This window comes from Kogia breviceps, chromosome 7, assembly GCF_026419965.1.
Source record: "Kogia breviceps isolate mKogBre1 chromosome 7, mKogBre1 haplotype 1, whole genome shotgun sequence".
In the NCBI taxonomy this organism is placed as follows: Eukaryota; Metazoa; Chordata; class Mammalia; order Artiodactyla; family Physeteridae; genus Kogia; species Kogia breviceps.
Window position 1 is genome coordinate 70,991,083 of NC_081316.1, and position 27,454 is coordinate 71,018,536.

At 40.0% G+C, this 27,454-nt stretch overlaps 1 protein-coding gene across 1 annotated transcript in view; it reads left to right on the forward strand.

The window, feature by feature from the left end:
• Positions 1 to 2,894: 2,894 nt before the first annotated feature.
• Positions 2,895 to 27,454, forward strand: part of LOC131760117 (matrix metalloproteinase-20) — a 47,697-nt gene continuing 23,137 nt past the window's right edge. The window contains 6 exon segments of the mRNA XM_059069909.2: positions 2,895 to 3,020; positions 9,713 to 9,960; positions 13,357 to 13,505; positions 15,646 to 15,771; positions 16,563 to 16,724; positions 18,952 to 19,093. Of these exon segments, the coding sequence (XP_058925892.1) occupies positions 2,895 to 3,020; positions 9,713 to 9,960; positions 13,357 to 13,505; positions 15,646 to 15,771; positions 16,563 to 16,724; positions 18,952 to 19,093 (953 nt within the window).

Here is a 27,454-nt window from a genome sequence, read left to right on the forward strand (position 1 = left end):
TGGGATTGATTGTATTCACGCAAATGAAGAGTGGATACTGGAATCTTCTAGAAATACCTAGATCATAACTTATAAGCAGTTACTTACTTCAGTCTACTTCCAAAAATGGGACTTAGCAAATTCTTTGGAGTTCTGGAGGTGAGAGTATTTTCTCTCTATAGGTCCCAGAATTTCTTGCTATCATTCCTTCACTGTCTGCCTGCATTGGGGCCATCATGATGAATCGCAACAGTGGTTTGGGGAGAAATTGGGGGAATGAGATGATCAAATAGAGGAAAATTTCAAGGACTCATTTTTTGTTCTCCAGTTGTGGCAGCTGCTGTGAAAGTGTAGTAGTAGCACTGCAGAGGACCAGAGAACATATAAATGCAAATTTTAAAAGGTTGTTGTCATAGTATTTTCCTTTACTTAGACCAAAAAGAGACAATGAGTATATGTTTGTACATTCATTCATTCATTTATAAAACAAACTTATGTGACTTTTATATCATTCATTCTTCAAGGAACTTATAATTCAGTTAGTTGAATTAGTCTACTAGATCTGTGGTTTTCTTTCTTCTTCTTCTGAGGATCATGTTTTGTGTGTCTCACAGCATATAACAGAGATGATGTTCACATGTGTGACAAACTCTCATTGAGTACCTGGGGTTATTCACTAGACACCATACATGGCCATAACCCCACTGTTTTCTCTTCATGCAGGAAAATGTGTCAGCATGCAAACAGAGCAAGAGAGAGAGAGATCACTATGGTAATAACTTTGAATCTAGCCTAAGTGTGAAAGTAAGACATTTACGTATTTTTATCATTTAACAAATAATAGTATTAGATTATTTGCAACAGACTTCACAAATGACTTTAAATACCAGGTATGTCACCACGAAGACACACTGCTGTAGATGGCAAGGGCAATACTGAATACTTTCTGTGACCAGGATGTTCTTGGCACTTTGTATATATTTTCATTTCATCCCATACTTCATAATCCTGTTTGCTCATCTACTCCAGTGGTTTTCCAACTTTAGCATGCATCAGAATGACCTGGAAGGTTTGTTAAAATGCATCTGCTGGCCCCATTCCCACAGTTTCTGATTCAGTAAGTCTGGGTGGGGCCTGAGAATTTGTATTTCCAACAAGTTCCCTGGTAATAGTAATCTTGCTAGTCCAGGAACTACACTTTGAGAATCATTAATTGAGTCATCCACTCATCCGTTCAAAAAACATTAATTAAAAGCCTACCTGGTGGGACTTCCCTAGTGGCGCAGTAGTTAAGAATCCGCCTGCCAATGCAGGGAACATGGGTTCGAGCCCCGGTCCGGGAAGATCCCACATGCCACGGAGGACCCCACATGTCCCGGAGCACCTAAGCCCGTGCACCACAACTACTGAGCCTGCGCTCTAGAGCCCACGAGCCATAACTACTGAGCCCACATGCCACAACTACTGAAGCCCGCACACCTAGAGCCCGTGCTCTGCAACGAGAAGCCACTGCAATGAGACACCTGCGCACCACGACCAAGAGTAGCCCCCGCTCGCCGCAACTAGAGAAAGCCCACGCATAGCAATGAAGACCCAATGCAGCCATAAATAAATTAATTAATTAAATAAATTTCAAAAATTAAAAAAAAATTAAAACTCCAGAGTGAAATAATTTAAGAAAAATGAATTCATTTTAAAAAAAAGGCTACCTGATGCCTGGTAATAAAGTAAAAAGATAAATTGAACATTATTCTGTAAGAGCTGACGTCTACTGAGCACTCTGCTGAGGGCTTTGTTATGACCTGATTTACTCCTTTATGACAATTCTTCAAAGTGGGTACCTTTTTCCCTATTTTTCAGGCAAAATTACCACAGCTGAAAGAGATTAAGTAACCTGCTCAAAGTCATATGGACAAGTGTCAGAACTAGGACTTAAACCCAGGTCTACTGGATGCAAGTGACACACACAGACACCATGTCACATGCTATGCTACCTCTGTAACATGAGGGGCTTACACACAGTATTACTGTCAGTCTTCTGCAGATTAAAAAAAAAAAAAAATGATGTTCAGAGAGGTTACATAACTTGCCCAAAGTCACCCAGCTAGGAAGTATCTTAAACAAAATTTAATCTCAGTTTGTCTGATGCCAAAGTACTTTTTCCACCATACAACGCCATTTCTCCATGCTATCTCTAAATCAGGATCCATCCAAATCAGAGCTAGGAAAAAGAGTATGACTCCAGTTAACCAGAGTGCACAGAGAATGGGGAATTGACTGTTTCGGTTAATGAAGAACATCTCTCTTATGTTAACTTATTCAAAAGCTTTCTAACAATTACCAGTGCACCTTCCACCCTAAGTCAGCATGGTATAATGTAATGCTTCCTTGATGATTCAGGATCTTACGTGTCCCAGAACCATCATTATAAACAGTATTTGTTTCTGAGAATTGTCCAAGTGGATACAGAAGAAGGTGAATGGGGTAGACGTGTGGGGAACCCAGAGGTAGAGGACAAGTTAAAGTATATTCTACTCATTTACCTTCTCTGCCAACAGAGTGGAAAAGCCCCAAACTGAAACTCGTCAAATGTTTCAGCTGAGGTGTGTTCAAATTAATCACGTTTACTCCAATTCATGTAAGTGGCTGACAAACTGCATTAAAAGTGACTGTTATTCTCCTTTTGCCACTTGGTAAATTGCAAAGAGTGAAGGTTCCCTGACTCCTGTGTACCACTGTGTTACCTCGTCATCAGGGGAGAAAGGAGCTGTATAATTACCTTTTGAGACATGAATCATCCTTGCTCTGATGGCCCAGACTTGTTTGACTCTATAAAAGCAGCTCAAGGTCGAAGTGCAAACGTGCGCTGTCTGCCATCCCCCAGGCTGCTATAATTACCAAGCCACCAGGAGGAGATGAAGATGCTCCCTGCATCTGGCCTTGCTGTCCTCCTCATCACGGCTCTGAAGTTTTCCACTGCAATCCCCTCCCTATTTGCAGCCACCCCCACGACCTCAAGGAACAGCTACCACCTCGCACAGGTTTGTGAATCTTTGCACAATTCCCTCTTCCCCCTCCTGCCCCAGAAAACCTAAAGGGGATAATGAGAAAATAAGGAAAATCTGTTATGGCTTTGAAATCATCTTCTAAGTCCACTGAAGTCTAATGGATATGATCCCCTGTACAGCTAAGGCTAGTGTCTGGTACACACTGAGTGCCTGTGTTGCATGATTGCATAAATAAATGAATGAATGTCTATCCAGGTATCTTGCTGCACACAGAATTTGAGGCGGCTTGCAGAAATACATGCATTACAAAAAAAGACAAAAGAAGTATTTGAGGAGCAACGTAGGAAGAAAAATAAGGGCAGAAAAATAAAAATCAAAGTGTAAGAGTTGCACAGTAGAGGTGGGTCGGAAACTTAGTGCTAAGATTCCTAACAGTCACAACAGAAAGATTTCCTGTATTCACTTTTTAGAAAAATGGCTCTTGTACTCAGGGCAAACTTGATCAAAATTTGAAGTGAACCAAGTTTTTGCTGGGTGGCTACCCGCTTCTCATGTGAGGGTCTCTCCTCTCTAAAGTATATTCCCCAAGTACCTTATTTACTTAAAATTTCTGTACCTTCCCCTCCTTTAAAATCGCCCCTGATTGTTGGAGAGGATCTGATAAAATAATTCATATCAGAATTTCTTCAAAGACTAAGTGTGACTCAAAGTGATTCAATGTATATTTGCTTCCAAGAGTTTTGGTTTTTTGTTTTTAACATTTAAAGGGAAGTGGTGAACTTTAACCTTAAGAAATGAGTCTTCAATGAAGGAATTTCCAACATTCATGAAAGGTGTGTAAGTGAGATGTTTTTGCACCAGGGCCTCTGTTTCAAGTGTCTGTCAAAATGATAGCACATCTGTGATTGCCAACCCTGCCTCAGGGTTGCTTTCCTACCTGCCAGGCTACACCTGTGTACAGCATTGCAGAGCTGATTGTCACCTGTACACACTGGCGTGTCCCTACTGATTGTTTACACCACTCTTCCATTCTAATTGGTCTGCCCCCACTGCCACACCAGTCGTTAAACATTTTGAATATCAGCCCTGCATATAAACAGCACAGTGGATGCCGAGCACAGACCTGTTGAACTGAACTTCCTTTGACTTGAGCCCACTTTCAGACGAACTAAATTCCAAATAACATATCTCACAATACTGGGGTTCTATTTCAAATTGTATTTTGCTGGTGCCACCAAACTTTGAATCCCTTCTCCCCAAATGTAATCTTCCATCACCCAGCCTCATGCCACCCTGATTCAGAAACTAGAGGCTTTGGGACCTCCAGAAGGAGGGTCATGCTGAGGCCAGAACTCATCTGGTGGCTGAAGACCGTGGTTATGTGCAGGTTCAGACAAACTATGTTCATTGGGCCCAAGCCAGTCATGCCTGTTCATTTACAAATCATCAGTTACTGCTTTTGTACCACAATGGCAGAAACCACATGATGAAACCAAAAATATTAATTACCAGACCTTTGCAGAAAACAATTAGCTGACCCCATAGTGGTCTATGCAGGAATAAGGCCAGCAAGCCTTGGAAAAAGCTAACCTTGCTAGGAGTATTTAGAAATAATTAGGTGTTCTTGGACTATTGGGGATCTCTAGTGACCCCTTATTCCTTCCTCTCCAAAGCAAGTCAGCCCTCCTCAGTCTCCCTTATGGCATACTTTCTGAAAGAGCTTCGACCAAGGATCAAGGAAACTTGTCAACACCTGGCAAACAGACCTTCTCCTGCCTGCAATGGCCCCAGTCATCAGCTCTGGGCAGGAACAGGTATCACTCTGCAGCAAGCTGGAATGACCTGGGCAAACCTCTGAAGTGGATCCCAGTGCCTAGAAAGAATTACTGTGCCATCTTATAGTTTATAGAAATATTTAACAACTTATGTAGCCTTACAATATAACAAATGAAATGACATGAAAATAGACTTATTTCATAAAAATAGCTTAAGTTCATTCATTCAGCAATTATTTATTGAAAGTTTACTGTATGCTATGTGCCAGGGCCTGTTCTAAGCACTGGACAAACATCAGTGAACAAAACAAGTCAAGTCCCTGTTCTTATGGCGCTGGCATGGGGATGATGGAGGAGTGGGAAGATGCTGGGAGGAGACAAACAAGTCAATCAATAAGTCCCCAAGTGATATTAAAAAATAAATTAGGATGATAGCGAGTTACTGGGACCCTGGGGGGCATTTTCACTTGAGTAGTCCAGGAAGGATTCTCTGAGGAAGTGATATTTGAGATAAAGAGCTATGTGAACCTGAACTTCACAGTCGTGTGAAGATCTGGAGACAGAGCAGTCCAGGCAGAGAAAAGAGCGAGTGCAGCAGCCGGGGGCTGAAGGAACTTGGATTGGAGCATCGGGCTAGCGTGGCAGAAGATACTGGCTGAGTCCCAGAGTCAGGCCAGGCCAGCACACACCTGGGGCCTGGGGGTCCAGGTCAGGTTAAGCCCCTTCTACACTACTCTCTTCTTTCTAGATTGCTCACTAAGAGATAACAAATGGTTTCCTGTGCCTGGAAACTCCAGGCAGGAAACGTTTCCAAATACTATTCGCTTCTTCCTAAACCCATGAACACAATAATTTATGCTTGAAAAGATAAACAGGTTTTTAGTTGATTTAACACCCACTTGTATCTTTTAAATTCTGATTGGCTAATTATCATAAAGGCTTGGAAAATGATGAAATACATAGGCTCATAATCCAGAGTTTTATTCTACTTTTTGTTTGTTTTTTTAAAAAATAATAATATCAATACAACATTTAATACAGGCTGTTAAATTGTCCTTAAAATAATATAAGCTTTTATAATCACATTATTATGAGCTTATAATTAAAGAAAATAAACAAAAAACCTTCCAAATACAAACTGTTAAATTCAGGTACTTTTACTACCATTTTACTTTCTGTGCATAAAGATATTTTTTAATTGTCATTATACTCAAAATTTGGTTCCTACCTTCCTTATTATTTTATCATAATAAAATTTTGATTTTATATTATGTTGATAAAGATCATGTTAAAAAGTTACAAATATTTCAGAATATAAGTGAGTTATAATTTGTTTAGCCATTTCCTTTGTTGGATACATGGAATATTTCCATATGAATAATGTTTCTATGAACATCTTTGTACATCAGCCAATCTAAAGGATTGTTTTTTTCAGGATAGATTTCCAGAACTGTAATTAATGAGTAAAAAGTTATATACATTTTAAAGGCTTTTGATACATTTCAAAGTATTTTCACACTAAGGATCTCATTGGATTCTCATACTGGTGTGGGTAGGATAGACATCAACCCCATCTTATAGATGAGAAACCTGATACCAAAAGGAATTACCCAAGCTTTTTAGAACCTAGGATTTGTCACACAACAAAGAGTTCCCACAGTTCCATTCCTGTGACTTAGCCAAAACAGAAAGAAATATTGAAGAACCGTATCTTGAACTTCACCTTGTCCCGAAGCACACTTAAATCTGAGCTTTAAGCTCTTCACTCTCAGGAAGGACACTAGGAAAGTGCACTGAAAGAAGAGTTGGGAGGGGGACCTGGGCCACTAGCTTCTGGGACTGCCCTCGAGGCCTCTGCTATTCTTATCTGTCAAACATTGTTAGAGACACGGAGAGGGGACCACCATATTGCCAACCCTAGACTCCTGTGGTTTCAACAATGGGGGAGTACGGAGGGTGGGGAGGCACGTAGGACAATTCTGGTGAGTCCTGAAATCTCTGACCCAGGCCCATAATTAGCTGTTGAGCCAACAGCACACAAGTGTTAGAATAGAACACAAACACAGTTCTAAATGGACATCTTTGTGCCTAACTGAACACTTTGACTCTGAAAAGTATGCTAAAACCTCATCAATAACTTTGGCAAGAAAGTGTACAGAATAATTTGGGCTCTCTGTACCTCCGAGAGTTTGATAATTCTTCAAAGAAGCATATTTTCTATATTTTACCTAAAGAAAAATAGCTCAAATGGTAACTGAACATCTACTCTGCACCTAGAACTGGGTCAGGCCAGGGCCATATTTGTGAAGGCATCACGATCCCCAGCCTGAGACCCCACAGGAGAGAGTGATGAGAAGCTGGTGGACTGTGGTACAAGGTGGCAGGTGTTCACTAGTCTAAGAACCACATTCCGTGGGAGCACCCAGTAGGGAGCAACTCACCTGTGTCACTGCAGTAACCAATCCTTGTGGTCTCTTTAAGTAGAAATAGTTTTTGATTTTATCTTTACTTCATTAAAGATAGTTTTAATCCTATTTACTATGACTTGCCTTAAACCTTTTGAGCTGCAGGTTTAGCATCTTAAGCATATTTTGAAGAAAAAATATTTTACTATAAAAATTATATATGTTCACAAGCAAAAAATATATAAAACACATATAACTAAAAATGAATTATTCTCAATTCCATCACTAAAATATAACCACTGTTAATCCCTTAGTCTATATTTTTCAAAACCCTTTCTATGACTCAGTGCTGGGACTAACATGAAGGAGTGACACAAGCTTGGACCCTGTCTTTATTTAAAATTTTGATATTTTGTCCATCATGGATTTTATGCATTAATTTTTATTTTTTCCAAAAATATTGCATTAAAAATTATTTTTCTTGATCATTGAGTATTTGGCAACCCCCACCCACTTCCTCATCCTAGTCCTAGTTTATGCCTATATGTCTATGTGTATCAATACGCACAGACTTCTGTTTACAAAGGTGGCTTGTACTATAATAATAGTTGTAAACCTCTTTTCACTTAATATCTCAGAAGCATCTTCTTACATGACCATATTTCATAAAACCAAAATTAGAATTTAGAGTGTAACACATAACCTAACGAGGGAATAAAATATTTGAAATCAAAACAGCCTCAGAAAATATGGAGCATCTGTCCTTCCGCACAGAGCTCACCTCTGAAGAGAGTAATTCAGACTTACCATGAGCATTGTGTTATCACAGCATCAGCTTGAGCAAACAGAATGGCTCAGAGAATTAACATCATCCTGCCAAAAAGATCAGGAACATAAAATGTTGATTTAAGATGGCCTAACCAGACATGGAAATGAAAGCAAATAATTACACCTTTGTTTCAGGGCACCTGCCCTGGGTTTCAGGGCTCCATCGCCCTTTTCCTCCTCTTGGGTTCTCATCTCAGTAAGATTTTTACAAAGAACGACCACCAGGGAAGTGAGCTCCTCTCATAAGCAGGGCAAGGAGTAAGGATTGGTTGACCCCACAGTAAGGACACAGAGCACCATGTCCAAACAAGTGAGTGAGTCTTACTCCTTTTCTTTTTTTCCTTAACAATTACAGTTCATGTTCATAGCAGAAAACTTTGGGATATAGGAAAGGATAAAGAATAAATTGTCACCATAATTTTAAAATCCAGAGATAGGGCTTCCCTGGTGCCACAGTGGTTGAGAGTCCGCCTGCCAATGCGGGGGACACGGGTTCGTGCCCCGGTCTGGGAGGATCCCGCATGCGGCAGAGTGGCTGGGCCCGTGAGCCATGGCCTCGATTGATATTCAGACTTATTTCCTTCCGTTACTTATGTTCATTATAAATTATATATATGTTAATTATCAATGTCTTGATTAATGTCTTAATTTTAAGTGTTAATATAGATGTTAACATTATTATATTAATATACAGATATAATAAACATGAATATATTTACATTATATTTTATTTATGAAATTATGTATAAATATTTCACGTCTACCTTTCTCAGTATATTGCCATTATATTGACTTCATTACTCCATGCCATTAAATATTTTTCAAAAATATATATATATTATTTATATACAACAAATAAGTACCTTATAATAATATACAAATATAAAATTTTATATTTAATAAAATATAGATATAAAGATTTAGCTGCTTTCTGTTTTTCTGAAATAAGCTGGGTGGGTGAAATTCCTGGGCCAGCAGCAGGCTCTGACCCTGCATTTTCACGACCCTGTCTCACTCACTTCACCCAAGAAGTCATACAGAGTGTTTTGAGTGGTACATTAGGGTTTTAAACCTTTAAGCGCAAATAAAAGCCGTATAATTTATGGCTAATGTCATTTGCTTCAAGGGACAAAGAGCCAGTCCTAGGAAACATGCCCCTTGGAAACAATTTGCACCCCACGTATTGAACACACCTGAATTAATTAAAAATCTCAGCTGGGAAACAGATTTACCTGATGCCTTTGTATAAGATGAGAGGCTGCAATATAAGGCCACAGAGAGTTAAGAACATACTGATCTTGCATAATGTATAATGAAAATATGACACTAATAACTGCTTACCAGAAAAATAGGAGAGTCTTTGTTTTGCAAATTGGTAAAGACCTCAATGACAAATAAATGGTCCGTGGGGAAAATGTTCACATTATTCTCCTTCCATTATTTTTTCCTCTTCAAATAACTATTCATTGTAGAAAAAGTATAAAAGGCACGCAAATAAAAAAATCTAAAATCCCACCACCCAAAGATCTTTGTTGTTAATAACTTGGCATATATCTGTCTAAGCTTCATCTACGCAAATATATCTAATTTTTTCAAAAGTGAGAATATGCTCTGCACACTATCTTTAGCATATCAAGAATACCGTCCCTGTCTTACCTGAGCATTAAGTGTTGTCCAGAGATTGTGCTGTGGACGTCAGCCTGCCTTTCTGTTTCAGGCATACCTTGACAAATATTACACAAGGAAAGGAGGGCACCAGATTGGTGAGGTGATTGCAAGAGGAGGCAATTTCGTGGTTAAAAACATTAAGGAGCTGCAGGCTTCCTTCGGCCTCCGAGTCACTGGGAAGTTAGACCGGGCCACCATGGATGTGATCAAGAGGCCTCGCTGTGGAGTTCCTGATGTGGCAAACTATCGCCTCTTCCCAGGTGAACCCAAATGGAAAAAAATTACTTTGACATACAGGTAATGAGGTCGAGTCTTTCCAAATTCAGAGAGAAAGAGCCTTTCTCTCCTTCGTTCTTTTCATTTAAAAATATCTTCCTTCTGATCTGTATAAAAATCATGACTCATCACAACCATAAGAGAGCATAAGAACTTTTTAGGTCTAATCTTTAGAAAATGACAGTGGAGAATTCACTAGAAAATATGATCTCAAGAGTATCATAATGGCTGGCCGTTTTAGGCATTACAATTTTACCAATTAGAGACAACACATTTTTCTCTAAAGAAAAGTAAACTAGTCTAGGGTTAATAACCTGATGATACCAACCAGTTTTCTTAAAACAATCTTCTAAATCAGAAGTAAATAACCTCACCTACTAATAAATTAATTTTTTATTAATTCCAAAAATAATTTATTGACGATTTATTAAATGTCTACCATAGGCATTCAATTGTGGAGATGTAAAGGTGACTAAATCACCTTTCCTCTCCTTTGGGGGAGATGCGTACAAACAGTCGCAGCTCCAGGTGAGAAGCGTGAAACTGCAGGTCTAAGCAGAGAACTGTGGCAGCACATGGAGGGAGCTACCAAGTCACCCAGGGACTGGCCAGTGACATCTGAGTCTGACTTGTAGGCAGAGCGGGAGCCAGTCAGCCCCTAGCCCCAGGCTCCCCCATCTCCCACCTTATCCCCCCTCCACCTCCACAGTTGAGCCTGGCCCCCACCTGGCTATCCTCTGGCTTCCTCCTGTCCCAGGAAGAACAAGGATTCTGCATGATCCAAGAGGACTCATTCACCCAACCAGAATCTACACCCTCACTGTACTCTGAGTTCTCAGCCCAGAATTCCAGCCCCGCAGCCTGCATCCATTTGTGGGGCCAGTACAGGCCTCCTTCCCAGGTTGGTCCACCCTCCTCCACTGGACCGTCCATGGTGCATCCTAATTATTATACTACATTTTACTATTATCTATATTCACAAGGTCATTTACGTCTCTTATCTGTATGATGGAAATGATGTGCTGCTGCTCATCTCCTACCAACTTTACGTTCACTCATGGCAAGTTGGTTGTTGAAATTAGCCATAGTGAGGGTACTTACAGTATGGAAATCAGCAAACCCTACAGACGAGGAGTTTTGGTCATAGAACCGGTTGTTAAACTGTAGCTGCACACCAGTGATTCCCTGTGATCAAATGGGGGCTCAAACCCAAAGAGAGATCAGATGATTCCTCTAGGCCACTTGTTAGTTGCTATGAGCCTAAGAGTCCATTAAAGTGGTGCTGAACACAATTATTAGCCTCTGCTCCAGCATAAGAATTCCACAAAAATCAAAGCATTTGGGGAAGAAACACCTTATAAGGAATTAAACACTCAAGAGACTATGAGATGATTAAGGGTAAAACAGAAATATTTTATATAAACTCACAAAGTTTTTTCCGTCATTTCTTAAAATAAGTGGTATCATAGAATTTTAGTCAGTGATTATGCACAGCAAAGACAAGGGGATAGATCAAGCTAATATGGGACTTAAAGAAGTATAATATTCTTGTGATAGTATTTTGGGCAGTGCCAAAAGCACCCTCCACACTGTCCATCCAGTTGCTCCCGAACAACTCTCCTTCTCCCCCGCCCCACCCAAAAAGGAACTAGAGACTATCTTAGTACTCTGTCTATATAGCTACTGGATCTCAGAATAACTCCTTTTAACATAGCCCAAAGGACTGCAAAAGACAAAATATAGCATAGTGCTTACGTGCATAGGCTTTGGAGTCATAAAGAACTGGGCTCAAGTCCTGACTAGTCATAAAACGTAGAGTGTTACTATTATCTCTGAAGGTTGCTGTGAGGGTTAGAGGGCGTACCACATTTAAAAGTGCCTAGAACAAGGTCCAGCACGTAGTGTGTATTCACAGAACATTAGCTGTCATCACTGCTGCTGTGTCAGTCTCCAGACCCCGGGTCAGGACCTCTGTCCACGTGCTCTTCCTTTCTGGTATCATCCCTTCTCCATCTCTGTCTTCTCCAGCCCAACACACAGGCAGCTCTGTGGGGATGGATAGCTTGTCTATAATGTAAGCGAATTTCGAGATACCAACTACACAGAGCCATGATAAATCACAGATTCATATTATGCAGTGGGGGTGGCATATTCTGAAAACACTAAATGGTCCCTTCAAGGGTCCTTCTGGTTTCCCCCCGGAAGCTCTACCTCCCTCCTCTTGGCCCCAGTCCCTGGAGTTAAAGATCTCCTTGATCCTTCCCTCTCCATTACTGAGGCTTAGCTATTTGCCATCCTCTCTGTGGGACATGGTCCCTTCCTTTTGGGCCCCCAGGATAACCACTGTTGGTTTCTGGCTGAGAATGCACCACCTGCATCAAAATAACCTAGAATACTTGTTAAATGCAGATTTCTGGATCATACATGTGTGTTTAACAAGTTTCCGAAGTAGTTATCACAAGTCCTAAACTTTTGAGAACTACTGAGTAGGCTCTAAAAAACACTAGCTTTTATTCTTTAGTCCATCCACTTAGCAAGTGTTTGCTAAGTGCCTACTATGTGCAAGGGCCTGGACTAGGAGCTGGAGAAAGAGAAAGTTTGCTAGGCGTCTGCTCTCAAGATTGGCTCTCACAGAATTCACTTCTAACTCTGCACCCATGATTGCATCTGAGCCCAAGGTTCTGGGTGGCAGTTCCTTTCTCCCGCCCTTCCTTTACATGCTGCCAAGAGCCCCCAGCCCCTGGCCTCCAGCATGGCATGTCCTAGAAAAACACCATCTGTCTCCGCCCACTGTTTGTCCAAAATGCTCTGTACTTTTCTGCCTTCTGATGTCATTGTCAGGTCAGGACTTGATGAAAGACCCAAGCCTTTTGCAGTTCCAGTGAGCATCCTTGTGACGAGCTAGCACTTCCCCTTTAAGATACATATTATTTTAAGAAAAAGCATTCCCCCATGGCCCTGGGGAAATCCTGATGGTCTTTGAACAAGAATTTGAAAAACCTCAAAACTCTGTGTTTTTATTTTTTACAATTGAAAATTTTCAGTACCTTTTGGGGAAAGAGGTCCCTTCTCAATTAAAACCACTTGAGGGAAAATGGACTTCCGGCTACTCGTAAAGTTACACAAGGTATTATTCTTTAAAGTTAGTGATATATGATAACAATGAAAGCCAAACTGTTTCAGCACCAGATTATCTCAACTCTTTCATTTCTCCCCTTCATTTTCCTTATGGTTTAACATGTTTCAGTAATTTAACAAATATGAAAGCAAAATAAGAATTATTATTTTGGAGAAAAAAATCTAAATTGTAGATATATGTTCAATATTTTTATTTTTAATACAACCTTGATGTAATTCTTGCTTTCTTCACTTAGGAGCACTTACTGAAAGCAAAACATGTTCCTTCTGTTTTCACAGAATATCCAAATACACACCTTCCATGACTTCTGCAGAAGTGGACAAAGCAGTGGAGATGGCCCTGCAGGCCTGGAGTAGTGCTGTCCCTCTGAACTTTGTCAGAATAAACTCAGGAGAAGCAGATATTATGATATCTTTTGAAACTGGAGGTACTGTGGTGCTTCCTAGATTTTGTCTACTAATCAGAGGAGAAATGTCTCAACACTTTTCCTTCTACAGTATTTAATCCATGTGATCAGCACAATCCTCCTTCACACAGTTGTGAAGAGCAGAGGCCAAGATCATGGAAAAGTCACAATCTTCATGGCCAGAATATAGAACCAGAGGAGTTCTCAGCATTTCTTGTCATCATTAGACTGAGCTGTAGAATGGACTCAGCATAATCAGCTTTCATAGTGGTATTGCTGCATCAGGGACAAATGCTGTCAGATTTAGCTTTCCCATTGACTAGGAGGGCATCTGAGCTCATCCCATTCCCATAATGATGTCCATCGCCATATACCCCCTCACATATTAGCCAAGGATTTCCCACCTTGAATCCTTACTGAGGATTAATTCCACAGGAGCCCTGACAGCTTTCCCGTGCAGCAATGTTTAGGAGAGTGACTGGCATTGCCATCTTGTCCACACTTGCATACCATCTTTTGGAGATGCCAGGCCTGCATCCAACCTGCCCACTTCTTCTCCATCCCCCAACTCCCCCCAGCGAGGAGTGGAGCCCTTTTCAGAGAAGCATGTCTAGTAGTAGATGATGGAAAGGCCATGTAATTCCTTTCCCCTCTCAGTTTCCTCAGAGTCAAGGTGAGTATCGCTGCCTCTTCCCCTCCACAGATAACATTTCTAAGTGTCCTATTTCAAGTCCTTATCTTAATTTTAATCTGATGTCACTGGGGAAATACATGCTTAGAAGCTGGGAGAGAGAAGATCAAGTAAGTCCTGAGTGTGACCCCTTGAGAGGTGGCCCTGGGTGTGGCCTGGTCCATGGCAGATCCTGTTCCTCCCAGAGGACCAAGGCCAGCCCCAGTGAACTGGTAGGGCAGTGGTCTCAGGGCAGCTCTGGAGGTGATGGAGTTAACATATGGCTGTCTCTTGATCTTCCAAGCTTGTGCTCTGTTTCCTGAAACAGAGTTGACTAGGGACTGTGCTGCCATTTAACCAGGCCTTCAGGGCATGTAATCTGACTAAACAACACTGCACTGAAATTCAGGGAATGGCACACCAGAATTTGATTTGTTGGTTTTTAATAAAACAAGGAATCCTCGTGAATATACTGAAAAACTCTGAAATATCCCTCGTTTTATTCTTCCTCCTTTTCTATTATATTTGTAATGAACTTTTAATTAAATGTAGATAATAATACAAAAGCATATTAAGCTTTGAAAGTTGTAATTTTATAAACACCTTTATTGCTTTCATGAGTTTTATGCATGAAAGTATATCAAAATTACAGAGAAATTTTCTTTCTATTTTTTTGACACTTCCTTAAATTATATTGTGCTCTAGAAACAGAAACCACACACTTGTTCAATTTACTATAATTGTCTTAATAAAATCATATTTTTGTTTGGCTTTTGTTTTTCATATTAATTTTATTTTTTATTGAAGTATAGTTGATTTACAATGTTGTGTTAATTTTAGGTGTACAACAAAGTGATTCAGTTATATATATATAGGTACGTGTGTGTATATATATATATATATATATATATGTATATATATATTCTTTTTCAGATTCTTTTCCCTTATAGGTTATTACAAAATATTGAGTATAGTTCCCTGTGCTATAGAGCAGGTCATTGTTGGTTATATTTCATATATAGTAGTGTGTATATTTAATCCCAAACTCCTAATTTATCCCTCCCCTCCTAACCGCGAATCATACATTGAAAGCACTCTGCCAACATGTTCACAGCCCAGTCAGTGGACGAGGTTGCAATTGAATAACCATCTGCTCTTTCTCCTTTTGTAATCTGTGGCATGGTCATAGTCTACAGTATGCCTTGTGCCAATTAATAGACATTGCAACAAATACAATATCAAAAGAACATTTTTTATTTTTAATGCTTACTATCTTTAAAATACACAATATCCCTTTTATTTTTGTAATGGATAGGTTACTCATTGGCATGTGAGCTGCTTCTTATAAAAAAATGAATATGAAAAGTAAACCTATTTGTATGAGAAGTGTCAATGCTATTGAAAAAGTTTTCTGTTCACTGTGATATTAGGTACCCTTCAAAAATTGCTAGAAAGACTAAATCCTGTTGGTGTTTCTCCCCACTTGCTTAGATCACGGGGATTCCTATCCATTCGATGGGCCTCGGGGGACTCTAGCCCATGCATTTGCACCTGGAAAAGGCCTGGGAGGAGATACACATTTCGACAATGCTGAGAAGTGGACTAGGGGAATGAATGGTATATATGCACCATAACCTGGAAAATATTGTACCTTCTTCTGGGCCTCCATCATGAAACCTTGAGGTTCAACGTCCCAAGCCACCCTTTAACTAGGGGTGCTGGCTAGCAAAAACAAGTAAGCCAAAAATCCAAAAGGGAACACTGTAAGGGAAAAAGATCCACCCTCAAATGTGCTGTAGACTTTTCTGATCTCTGGTTCATAGTCATAATCTCAAGAAGCAGCAATCCCCTACTCAACACACAGCTCAATTTTTCTTCAACTACATAATATTTTTTGATTCTTACTTGTTCTTGGAAATGGGCTATATTCAGAAATGATCTGAGGAGTCAGTACTTTCCTGAGAAGTACGATGGGGGTGGGTATAAGAGTTCTAGAACATCATGCATGTCATCTGGAAATCTTCAGCGTGAAACTTGTGTGGATAAAAGGGAGTAGGCAGGGAACTAGTAAGGCATCTGTGGCCTAAATCTAGGTATCATTGCCACTGTTATCTCTAAGGTCCTTCTTTATCAATCTACTGAGCACCATTGACAATGAACAAAATGAACTGATTTACATTTCCATCTTCTCCCACCCCCAAGCCCCTCCTAGCCAAGGTGGGGAGAACTGGACTAAAGTCCAGTTAGCAAAGCTAAGTGCCAGGACAACCTACCAACCTTTGAATAACCCAGTTATGAAAAGAAAATGAATAAACAGTGATTTGGGCATAAATTCTCCTGTGAAGACAGGAAATGTTGAAAATAAAACCCTGTGCTGACGCTGTCTTTTTCTCTCTCATATTGTCTAGGTTTCAATTTATTCACCGTTGCTGCTCATTAATTTGGCCACACACTGGGCCTGGCCCATTCCACAGACCCATCAGCACTGATGTACCCAACTTATAAGTATCAGCATCCCTATGGATTCCACCTTCCCAAGGATGATGTGAAAGGGATCCAGGCACTGTACGGTACGATCATTACACTTTTTTTGACCACAAACCCTGAAAGTGACAGGCATTTGGTCTCCAACTTAAAGAAAGTATACTTTGTCAGGAGTTACCTGCATAAGTGAAGATTAAGCTAGAAACTACAGCCCCAGCTATGCCCTCTTATGAAGAGCTTATTTACCAGATATGAGTATTGCTTTCTTTTGTAAGATGTACAATTAAATTTTACATCTTTCCTCCAGAGCATATTGGTCCCTTGATGGCCATAGAAAATACAATCATTTGTGTGTATTTTGAGTGTTGATCAGGAGTCAGACATGGGAGAAGATGGATATTTTTTATAGTTCATATATATGGAGCTTATCCATTTGCAGATAAGTGACCTTATCTTCCTAAAAATAGCAATGATGATGGTAATAACTGTACCATTCAGTCATATAGGCAATCTACAGTTTGTAAATCATGTTCATATGAGTCATCTCCATACCATCCTCATGATCAGCCTGTGGGGTGTGAAATGTTTTCCTCATTCGATAGTTGAGAAAGCTGAGGCTCAAAGACAGTAACTATCCCAAAATATTCAAAATTTTCTCAAGTGTTAACATTCTTTCAAAGGTAATAAAGGATTATTAGGAACTCTATATCCAATTTTGCTTAACAGAAAGAAAAATCTGTTAATCCATGAGATAAAATCTTGAAACATTATTAGACCTTGATATTTTTGTGTGTTTGATGGATAAAAGCTGAAGAATCTAGGAAACTGACTTTTCCTTAAGCCTCAGAGCCTGGTTATTCAGGCTTTAGTTATAGGAGTCCCTCCTCTTCCTCTCAGCCTAGAAAAGGGTCTGTAGAGCCCAGCTCGCCCATGTTTCCTGCATGCCAGCCAGCCCATCTGCTGCATAGAAATGGGCACACACATCTGCAGTCAGATTTTTTTGTCCCAAGAAGTGTTCGGCCAGCTGTATCCCTTCGAGAGGGGCATATGCCAGTCCTGCTCCTCCCTTGATTGACAGGAAAAAAAAAATACTGTGAATCTCTCCATATAACACATTTGGCCCTAGGACTCCAATGTGAAACACTGCCTGTGGCCACCAAGAAGAACCCACTCCAAATCCAATACCTGCCCTTTATGGGTCCTTGTGCACTGGAGAGTCACCACCATTCTGATGGCCACTCTTACTCAGCCAGGAGCTGCAGCTTATATTTTGACACGGCCATTTTTACACAGGTGAACAAAATGCAGAAACATGGTTTTATATTGCCAAGAAGCACACACATCAGCCACCCCTGACCACCTGATCACCCTGATCTTTGGTAGAGTGCCTGACAGCACACTTCTGATCTGACCAATTTCCAGTATCTGATCTTTTCCCAAGCTGCACCCCACCTCTGATTTTCACCCCATTGTTGACCCTTCTCCACCCTGATCTCACCCATCTCTCACTCTTAGTGGACCTTCCTGTGCCTCACTCCTTCCCTGATCCTCAGCTCTGGTCACAACAAGACTCCATCAAGCACAGAGACCTGCAGGGGGCAGTGGCTCAGGCAGCCCCAGCTCACTCCTCTGTAGCTGGCAGACAGTCCTCAGGAACAGAACTGGGGGATGAAAACTCACCAGCACCTCTCCCAAAGGGCGGGTCCTACATTCCAAGAGGGTCCACCAGAAGATAACTTTAAATGGCAAACACTTCCAAGGTACTTCAGTGCCCCAAGAATTTGCTCAGTCTCTTCTGGGTGCCTAAGAAGAGGCTTGTGCACAGGGAAGGACACCCAGAAGTTGTTTGAAAATAATAAGAAAACACACAAGAAAGTTATAATCTTATTGAGAATAAGAGTACTTAATTATCAAAAGGAAAAAAATCAAAAAAATTCCTAATTTGAAACACCCATAGCTATCAAAGAAAGTATGCATAGTAATGAAATAATAGTTACCCTTTTGGGAACTTTTATTATATGTTCAGCACTCCACTAAGTGCTTTTTAGGCATTATTTAATTCTCACAAAAACCTTCTGAGGTAGGTACCATTATTGCCCCATTTTACTATGAGGAAACGGAGGCTTAGAGAGGTTCACCTGTATCACACAAGTCAGCAGCTAATGAAGGCGGGATTCAAACCCAGGTCTACCCATCATCGACAACCATGCTCTTTATTACCTTGTCATATACAGTGAAAGCGGGTCCCTGGAGCAGAAGTGCACAGACTCTACATTCCTGGTACCATTTTGACCAAGTTGCTTTGAATCCTAGGACCTCTGAAGACATTCCCAGGGAAGCCCGCTGTGCCCCACAGCCACCCTCATAATCCTTCTATCCCTGACCTCTGTGACTCCAGCTCAGCCTTTGATGCTTTGACAATGCTGGGAAAGGAGCTCCTGTTCTTCAGGGACCGGTGAGCATTAAGACATGCCATCAACTCTTATCAGGCCTCAGCTCTGTATCCAGACACACGTCACTCTAGAGGATCTTGTTGCTGCCATGGGTGGCAATCATGCAGAAGTGCTGTCCTGTGTGACATTTGGATGGGAGGCAGGAGTCTTTGGGGAGATATGGAACTGCCAAAGCCCAAAGAGCACCTACTATGCTCTTGCCACTGTACTGTTTTCCGTACGAGTACAGCGTTTCTTCTAACCTTTTTCACTGTGAAGCAGAGTTAGAATCCCAAATTTACAGATGAATACAGAAGCTCAGAAGAACATGTAACTTCACAAGGTAACACAGTTGTATTAAGTGGCTGAGTTATGACACCAGCCCAGATTTATCTGATGTCTGTTTTGTTCACCACTGTATCCTTAGTGAGAGCACATAGTATATTCTCAATAAATATTTGTTAATGGGGGTTGGATAGATGGAAAGATGGACAGAGAGGTTGTTGCAAGAATGGATGGATTCATGGATGGATGGATGGATAGTCAGGTGGATAGATAGATGGGTGGATGGTTCTAAAGTTAGTATTCTTCCTAAACCCCTCTTTCTCAATGCCTCCTGACTTTTCAACTATCAGCTGTCAGAAAGCACAGAGAAGGAGGGAATATTGGTGGGTTTTTGTTATACTACAGCTTTAGTTACTCAAGAATACCCTGAGGTTTGAGTTTCTATTACTGTTGTTTTAGGAATGTTTCTTTTGGGCTTACTAATAGAAGTTTCAGTAGTTCTGTGAGTTGTTAAGAGTGATGAGATAGCATTGGTATTTAACTTTAATGGCATAGGAGATTGAGTAATTTATGATACTAGAGATCCTGGGTTTTTAGTGAAGATACTATAGGAGCTGTAGGAGTAGCTATAGTATCAGATACAGCTATGATTAGTGGTGGTAGGTAGTTGATCTTTATATTTTAGTATTGTTATTGTTATGGAGATTACTCATCAAAATTAAAATAAGTAAGTTTAACATTAGTGTAATAAGGAAAAAGAGGAAAATTAAATGTTTTTGGTTTGAAATTGATGTGGAAATTTTTTTTTAATATTTATTTATTTGGTTGTGCCAGGTCTCAGTTATGGCAGGTGGGCTCCTTAGTTGCAGCTTGCCAGTTCCTTAGTTGTGGCATGCAAACTCTTAGTTGCGGCCTGCATGTAGGATCTAGTTCCCTGACCAGGAATTCAATCTGGGCCCCCTGCATTGGGAACACGGAGTCTTAACCACTGCACCACCAGGGAAGTCCCAATGTGGAAGTTTTTATCTGAAGAAAAGAAGAAGTTTTTGGAATAAAGTTTTCTAGCAAAATTAAATGTAATATTAATGATGCTGGCTTTTTGGCTTGCTGAAATGTTGATGAATGGTGACAGGCAGTGAGTAATAATCGGAAAAAACCTGAAGAGGTTGGAAAATTTATACAGGTGCAAAGGGGAATTAAATTTTAGGTTTTGTGTTACAAAGTTAAGTTCAAGTGCTAGAATAAAACCTGAAACAGCTACAGGGAGAGCTGCTCATTTTAGGTCGTAGGGCATAGTTGTTGGGGTAATCTTGTTGGAAATAAAAAATCTAGTGAAAATGCTTCTGATTAAAAGATGTTTAATAGAATTGATTAGGAGAGGATTATTTTCATTCATTAGAATTAGTGTTGAAAAATGAGGTTGTGCTAGACAAGTGAAGAAAATAATTTGAACACTATAGGCAACTGCTAGGGAAGTAGTAACGAGAGTAAATAATAGGGCTCGGGCATTGGTATACAGTGTGTTAGCAGTTTGATAATTAAGGCTTTGGAGTAAAAGCCTGTAAGGGAAGGCCTACCTGTGAGCTCTAGGCTTCTGATAATACGTGAGGTTGAAGTAAAGGGTAAAGCTCTAAATAAGCTGCCTTTTTTTCAACTGTCTCTTCATTAAGTTATGAATAATAGACCCAGAGCATATAAATAACATGGAATTTTAAAATACACGTGTGCAGATGTGAAGGATGCTAAGTATGGTTGGGTAATACCAATGGTAAATATTAGACCTAACTGGCTTGAAGTAGAGAAGACAACAGTCTGCTTAATGTCATTTTGCTGTGATTAGTTAGTGTAGTGATAGCACCTAGACAGAGTGTCAGTGTTTTGAATAGTTTTATTATTTTCTATCAATGGTAAAAGCAAATTAGTAAAAAGACACCTGTTTCAACTCTTGTGCTTGAATGATGTTGAGGCTGTTGCTGGGCTTCCTGTGGCTGAGGGAAGTCGTGGGCGAGGCCAAGCTGGGCGGATTCACCAGTCACAGCTGGAAGCCCCATTAGTAGAAGCAGATAATGACCAAGGTTAAGCATGAATATTTGTTGGAAATCTCATGAATTTACGTTAAATTGTTCCTTGTTTCCTCATTCTGTGGCTGCTCAGGGAGCATAATTACTTCTCTCCTTGGACAGAAAGAGAAACATCCCAGCTCTCACCTCCACTCGTCCCCTTACTGGGGACTGAATTCAACCGCATCAGAATAGGCAGAGGTGGCTCAGGCATATGCATATGTGACATTATTTTTTATTCTTTTTTTCTTCATTGGAAAAGTGGTCGTTGAGCTCATACAGAGTGTTAAAAACTGTTGTAGTGACTGGAGCTATAAAGACGGATCAATAGTCCCCTTGCTTTTGTACACTTCAGGGTTAGATGAGGGAGAGGGACATTCAAAAAGTGCTGCCATCTCGCTGTGTGCTCATGTGCGCATTTAGACAGAGAAAACGCTCTGGTGTCTCTTTTTATAAGAGCACTAGTCCCATCAGCCCCACCCTCTTGACCTCATCGAACCCTAATTACCTCTCACTGGTCCCATCCAAATACCATCACACCATCACATTGGGGGTTGGGATGAATTATGGGGAGACACAAACATTCAGCTCATAACACAGAGTAATCACATTTTTAAACATGTTATTGGATGTCCATCCAGACTTTTTCTCTGGGTAGAGATTTATTGTAAATACGGGAGGGAGACAGGGATGTCCACAAAAGTGGGATTTTTGTAATGTGCTGGATGTGCTGATTTGTCCATTTTTTCACTCAATAATCTCTCATTTTTCCATGTCAATGAATTTTAATTTTCATCTTTATTTTATGTATGTATATATTATCCTAATATATAGATCTGTCCTAACTTATTTAACCAATCCCAAATTAATGAACATCTGGATTGTTTCTGATTTTTAAAAATTAGGAACAGCTTCAATAATGAATGGGCATCTTATTTTCAAAGGCAAATGAGAGGAAAGCCCAGGAACTCAGGCTTTAGACTTAAGCTATGTTGGTTTAAATCTGGCCATGCTTCTTACTAATCAGGTGACACTGGGCAAGTAATGTGCCAGACTCGTAGTAAGCACTTAATAAAAGGCAGTTACTATATTTAGGAGTAGAAATCAAGAAACATGTACAACAGATTAGGGATTAGAAACAACCTGAGGTATTTTTAATTATTATCTTTTTTATTAAGGCTTATTGATTATTTACTTTATTTTTACTGTTTATAACCAAAAAGTAAACCAAAGGGGAATCGGTAAACATTGACCCAGGAGTGATAGGCAAGGTGCAGAGCAGGAAGCCTGGACACCGTGCAAGGTGACATCAGCTTCATCTGAGGGATAACCTTGTCAGACTCTGCTGCCCATACAAGTGCATGTAGCACTTGTGCCCCATTGCAGCACACAGCTTATTCTTTTGGTAATATCAATGTTTGTGATAGAGGCAAAGGAGACAGTGCAGTCAAAGATATTATGCCCTTTCATGCAATTATCATTGTTTTCTTTAAAAAGCAAAAGAAAAAAAATTTAACCTTCTGTTTATCAAACTGTGAGCATTCAAAAATTGCCATGACTAAGTGAAAATAATACATCCTTTGACAAAATCTTGACTGTAAATACTGAGGGTGGTAACAGAATAGAAAGGGAGGCATAGATATAAGGGACATTTAGAAAGGAGTGGTTAGGGAAGGGATTAAAGAAAGCGAACTTGTATCTGCTCAGACATCACCTTGTTGTCTTCTCCCATTTCTGATCTGATGAGCTATTGTGGTAGGGTGGGTAATACCAAAGGTCTAGGAGGAGCTAGAAGGAGCCAGCAGTGGTACCCTTTCAACACTAGAATTGTCACTGACCCAACTTGGGACTTTGAACCTCTCTTTCTCCTCTTTAAAATGAGGTGTTGTCTGATATTCATAGTGACTTCAGTGTGTCCAGTACTTACTATGCTAAGCTCTTTGTAATCAACTCCTTGCAACACCCCTGTGAGGTATGAATTATTACTCCTTTTTTATTAGACATAGAAAAGATAACTGGTTCAAGCTCACTTTGCTAGTGAGGGGTGGAGCTGGGGCCCACACCCACACTGTCCTCTGCCAGACCCCACGCTCCTAACCTCCCTGTCTAACCTCCTCCTAAGGTGCTGTCCAGAGCTAGAATCCCATGGCTCTGATCTCCTACCAGCTGTCACCAAAAGTCCCCAAGTGTTTGCTAAGCCTGGACAAAGAACAAAGAATTCTTTCAAGCCACAGCCATCATGGCAACCTGGGGGCCATGATGAAAGAGTTCCCAGTCTGTTCTCTCCACCTGCCAGCCTGGAATTCCCCATCACCAACAATAACCTGTTGATGAGACATTTCAGGCTGTGGATGTAATAACCACACAGTTTGTTTCCAAAGCAAGATGGAATGCAGTGCCTTTTAAAGTCACTATGAGATTGTTACATATTCTCTGAAATGTATAAATGTACATTGGTACATTCAAATGTTCTGTTTGAAGAGAAGTAAATTTCAGCTATAATAAGTTGAAAGTCATAAGTGTATATGACTTTATATATATATATAAATATATGTATATATTTAATTCATATAGATTTCTCTTTATAATAGATGACAAAATATTACAGTTATCCCAGATTTCCTTGAGATGACTGGAACTCCAGTCATACCCAAATGATATTTGCATCTCTCTGATTATTCTGGGTTTTACATGATATATTTTAATGATAAAATCAAGAATATCACAATCAGCTATAGACCTTAGAAGAATAATAGCATTTTACATATGGAATAAGCATAAAGGTTGATCATGTCCTAATCCTTCATTTTGGAGATAAGAAAGCTAGGCCCAGGTCTCTCAGCCCAGCAGACCCTCCATTGCAACCCGGGTCTGCTGACTCATGATGCTGAGTCTATCCTATCACTCACATAGATAACCTCTGACTTTTGTAATGGAACTACAAAGAGAACACTGAATTTTGACTTGAATGAATGAATGCTTTTTGACTGGAATGCATTTGGAGTGAGTAGGAAAAGGACTTTGGGGCGGATCCTGTGCTCCTGGGCCCTTGGCCTGCAGGTTGGGTAAAGAGCCACAACCTTTACCTAACCTGCAGGGTAAAGAAAGAGGAGGTTCTGGACTATCCAGGTTTCCCAAAAATGTTTGCTAGGCTTCTCCACATTCTGTTTTATTCTCAAATATATAGAATCTCCCACATGGAGGAGGCACTGAAAGATTTGAAAATAAACTCTAATAATTATAATAACAATAGCTGACATTTTATGATCATTTACAATGTGCTGTGTGTTCTGCTAAGCATTTTATAGACATCTGCTCATTTAATCCACACTGTTCTTTTTCCCAGCTAGAATTTTTAACCTAGGTCTACTTGACTTCAGAGACAGAATCCCTATAGTGAAGGCCCAGATAAACCAGGGAAAAGAGAACTATCTTTTTTATAAGTGATCAATAGTGGACAATGCTGCTGAGGTCACCAGACTGAGGACTGAAGAACAGGACTGACTGGCCAGGAAGATGAAAGGATGTAGTTTTAGTGGCATAGTAAGGAATGAACCCAGATCCCGAGGAGTGAAAAGGCAAATGGTGGGGAGCAAAGGGTAATGGTAGATGTGGGTCATTCATTTGAGAATCTTGTTAATAACAAAGAGTTAAGATAATAGCTGGAAGAGGCAGCAGGTCCAAATGAGGATTTTTTTCAAGATGAGAAATACCTGGGCACATTTGAAGACATGAAGGAGCCAGTGAAGGAAAAGAAATGCAAAGCACTTTGGGAAGGAGGGACAATAAAATCAGTAACCTCTGCTATTAGTCGGCACCATTGGAACCTAGCATTTCCCAGGGTTCCGTGGGCTTGAGGAAAGCCTGCACAACTAAAGAGCAAGCCTTCCTCCTTCAGTCTCCCTGGGGATCTTCTTTCTTTTTCTGGCTATAATGGTGCATCACGGAAAGTCAACACAAACATTGTATTTACTTAGACTGATTCTCTGTTATGTACTACAAATTCAGACAAAGAGACAGAAGGTGTACTAAGATTGCTGATTCATTGCCATTTCTTCTGAACACCCTCCTTCTGACTAAGGACGAGGTACTTTACCTCTTCACAGGTTACGGCTTATAAATATGGATCTCCATAGGCTCCTCAGATGGATATAAACACTTAATTTAAGGACACTGTGCACAGCTTTGGCTATTTTAACCACTGTCTACATGTGGGTTTTTACTTTTATAAGCTCTGTTTCTCTTGGGTTCGGTGAGATGGATGGTGCATGTCTGATTTGGGGGCTCTGAAACATCCTGATATAAACAGCCCTGGTTAGGGAGCTCCCCTCAAATGAATGGCTTCTTGGCCAATGGTGTGACTGTCTGTACTTCAGATTTTCCAGTGACAAAATTTTATATCAGCGAGACAAATTTAGAAGGAAACTTAGCTCTACTGATAAACTCTGTTTTACATAATTAATAAATTTGTAGAGTGAAAACGTGTCTTTAAAGTATTTACAAATAACTGTAAGAGTAGTCAGTTTATAAAATGCTTTAATATGCATTGTCTCAATTGATCTTTTGAAATATTAGCACAGGTTTGTTATTATTATCATTCGTATTTGACAAAAAGAAAATGACTCTCAGAAAAATTAAATGACTCATACAAGGTCACACGTCCAATAATAAAACAAGGCCTCCAGCACCCCTTTCTTCTTTCACTGCACCACAGTATCCAGTCTCAGGGGAGAGAAGCATCAGTTCAACTGAGAGTATCAACACAATAAAAAGAAGAAAGACACCTATTCCCCTGAAATTAGGGAATAGGGTGACAGAGAAGAGAGTAAGGGGTGAAGACAGTAGAAAATGAAAGCATCCATCAGCTCCTGCTGGATTACCTTGACAGTCAGCAAAGAAGAGGTGGAAGGTCTCTCCTGAAAATGAAAGACTGAGGGGATCAGTTTAGGGAAATGGGGAGTGAAGACAGTGGGGTAAAACAAAAAAAGAAAAGTTCAACAAGTCTGAATCAAGTCCCAGATGTGCCAGGCACTTGCTAAGCCTGAGAATACATAGGTGAATAATACATGACCTTGCCCCAAGGAGCTCACAGGACTGGCAAAGAGGTTCAAGAATGTTACCAGTGACTTAATCTCAAACTTAATGATTTAATTGCTGTTCTTTAGTAAAAGAGAATGAAAATTTCAGAGAATATGAATACTGATGATTAGATGAGTTCCACACAACCCTCTGACACCCATTTATCTAGCCAACAGATATTTATTGAGCCCTGACTATCTGCCAGGCACAGCAGTGGCTCCTGGCTACACAAAGATAAACAGTGAAGTTAAATATCTATCAGCTGGTCTATAATATCAATAAACTCCATTGTTTTCCCCTCCTTATCAAAGAGCAGATTACAAACTGTTGATATGACATTTATTTTCATTACTAGTTCCAATACATCCTGCAGCTGTTTTTTTAATTGATGTATAGTTGATTTACAATGTTGTGTTAGTTTCAGTTGTACAGCAAAGTGATTCAACTATACACACATGTATATCTATTCTTTTTCAGATTCTTTTCTCTTATAGGTTATTACAAAAATTTGAGTATAGTTCCCAGTGCTATACAGTAGGTCCTTGTTGGTTATCTGTTTTATATATAGTAGTGTGTATATGTTAATCCAAAACTCTTAATTTATCCCTCTTCACCTTCCCTTTTGATAACCATAAGTTTGTTTTCTGTCTGTGGGTCTATTTCTATTTTGTATATAAGTTCATTTGTATCATTTTTTAGATTCCACATATAAATGATATCATATGATATTTGCCTTTATCCATCTGGCTTACTTCACTTATGTGATCACCTCTGGGTTCATCCATGTTGCTGCAAATGGCATTATTTCATTCTTTTTTATGGCTGGGTAATATTCCATTATATATATATATATATACAACATCTTCTTTATCCATGCATCTGTCCATGGACATTTACATTGCTTCAGTGTCTTGGCTATTGAAAATAGTGCTGCAATAAACATTGGGTGCATGTATCATT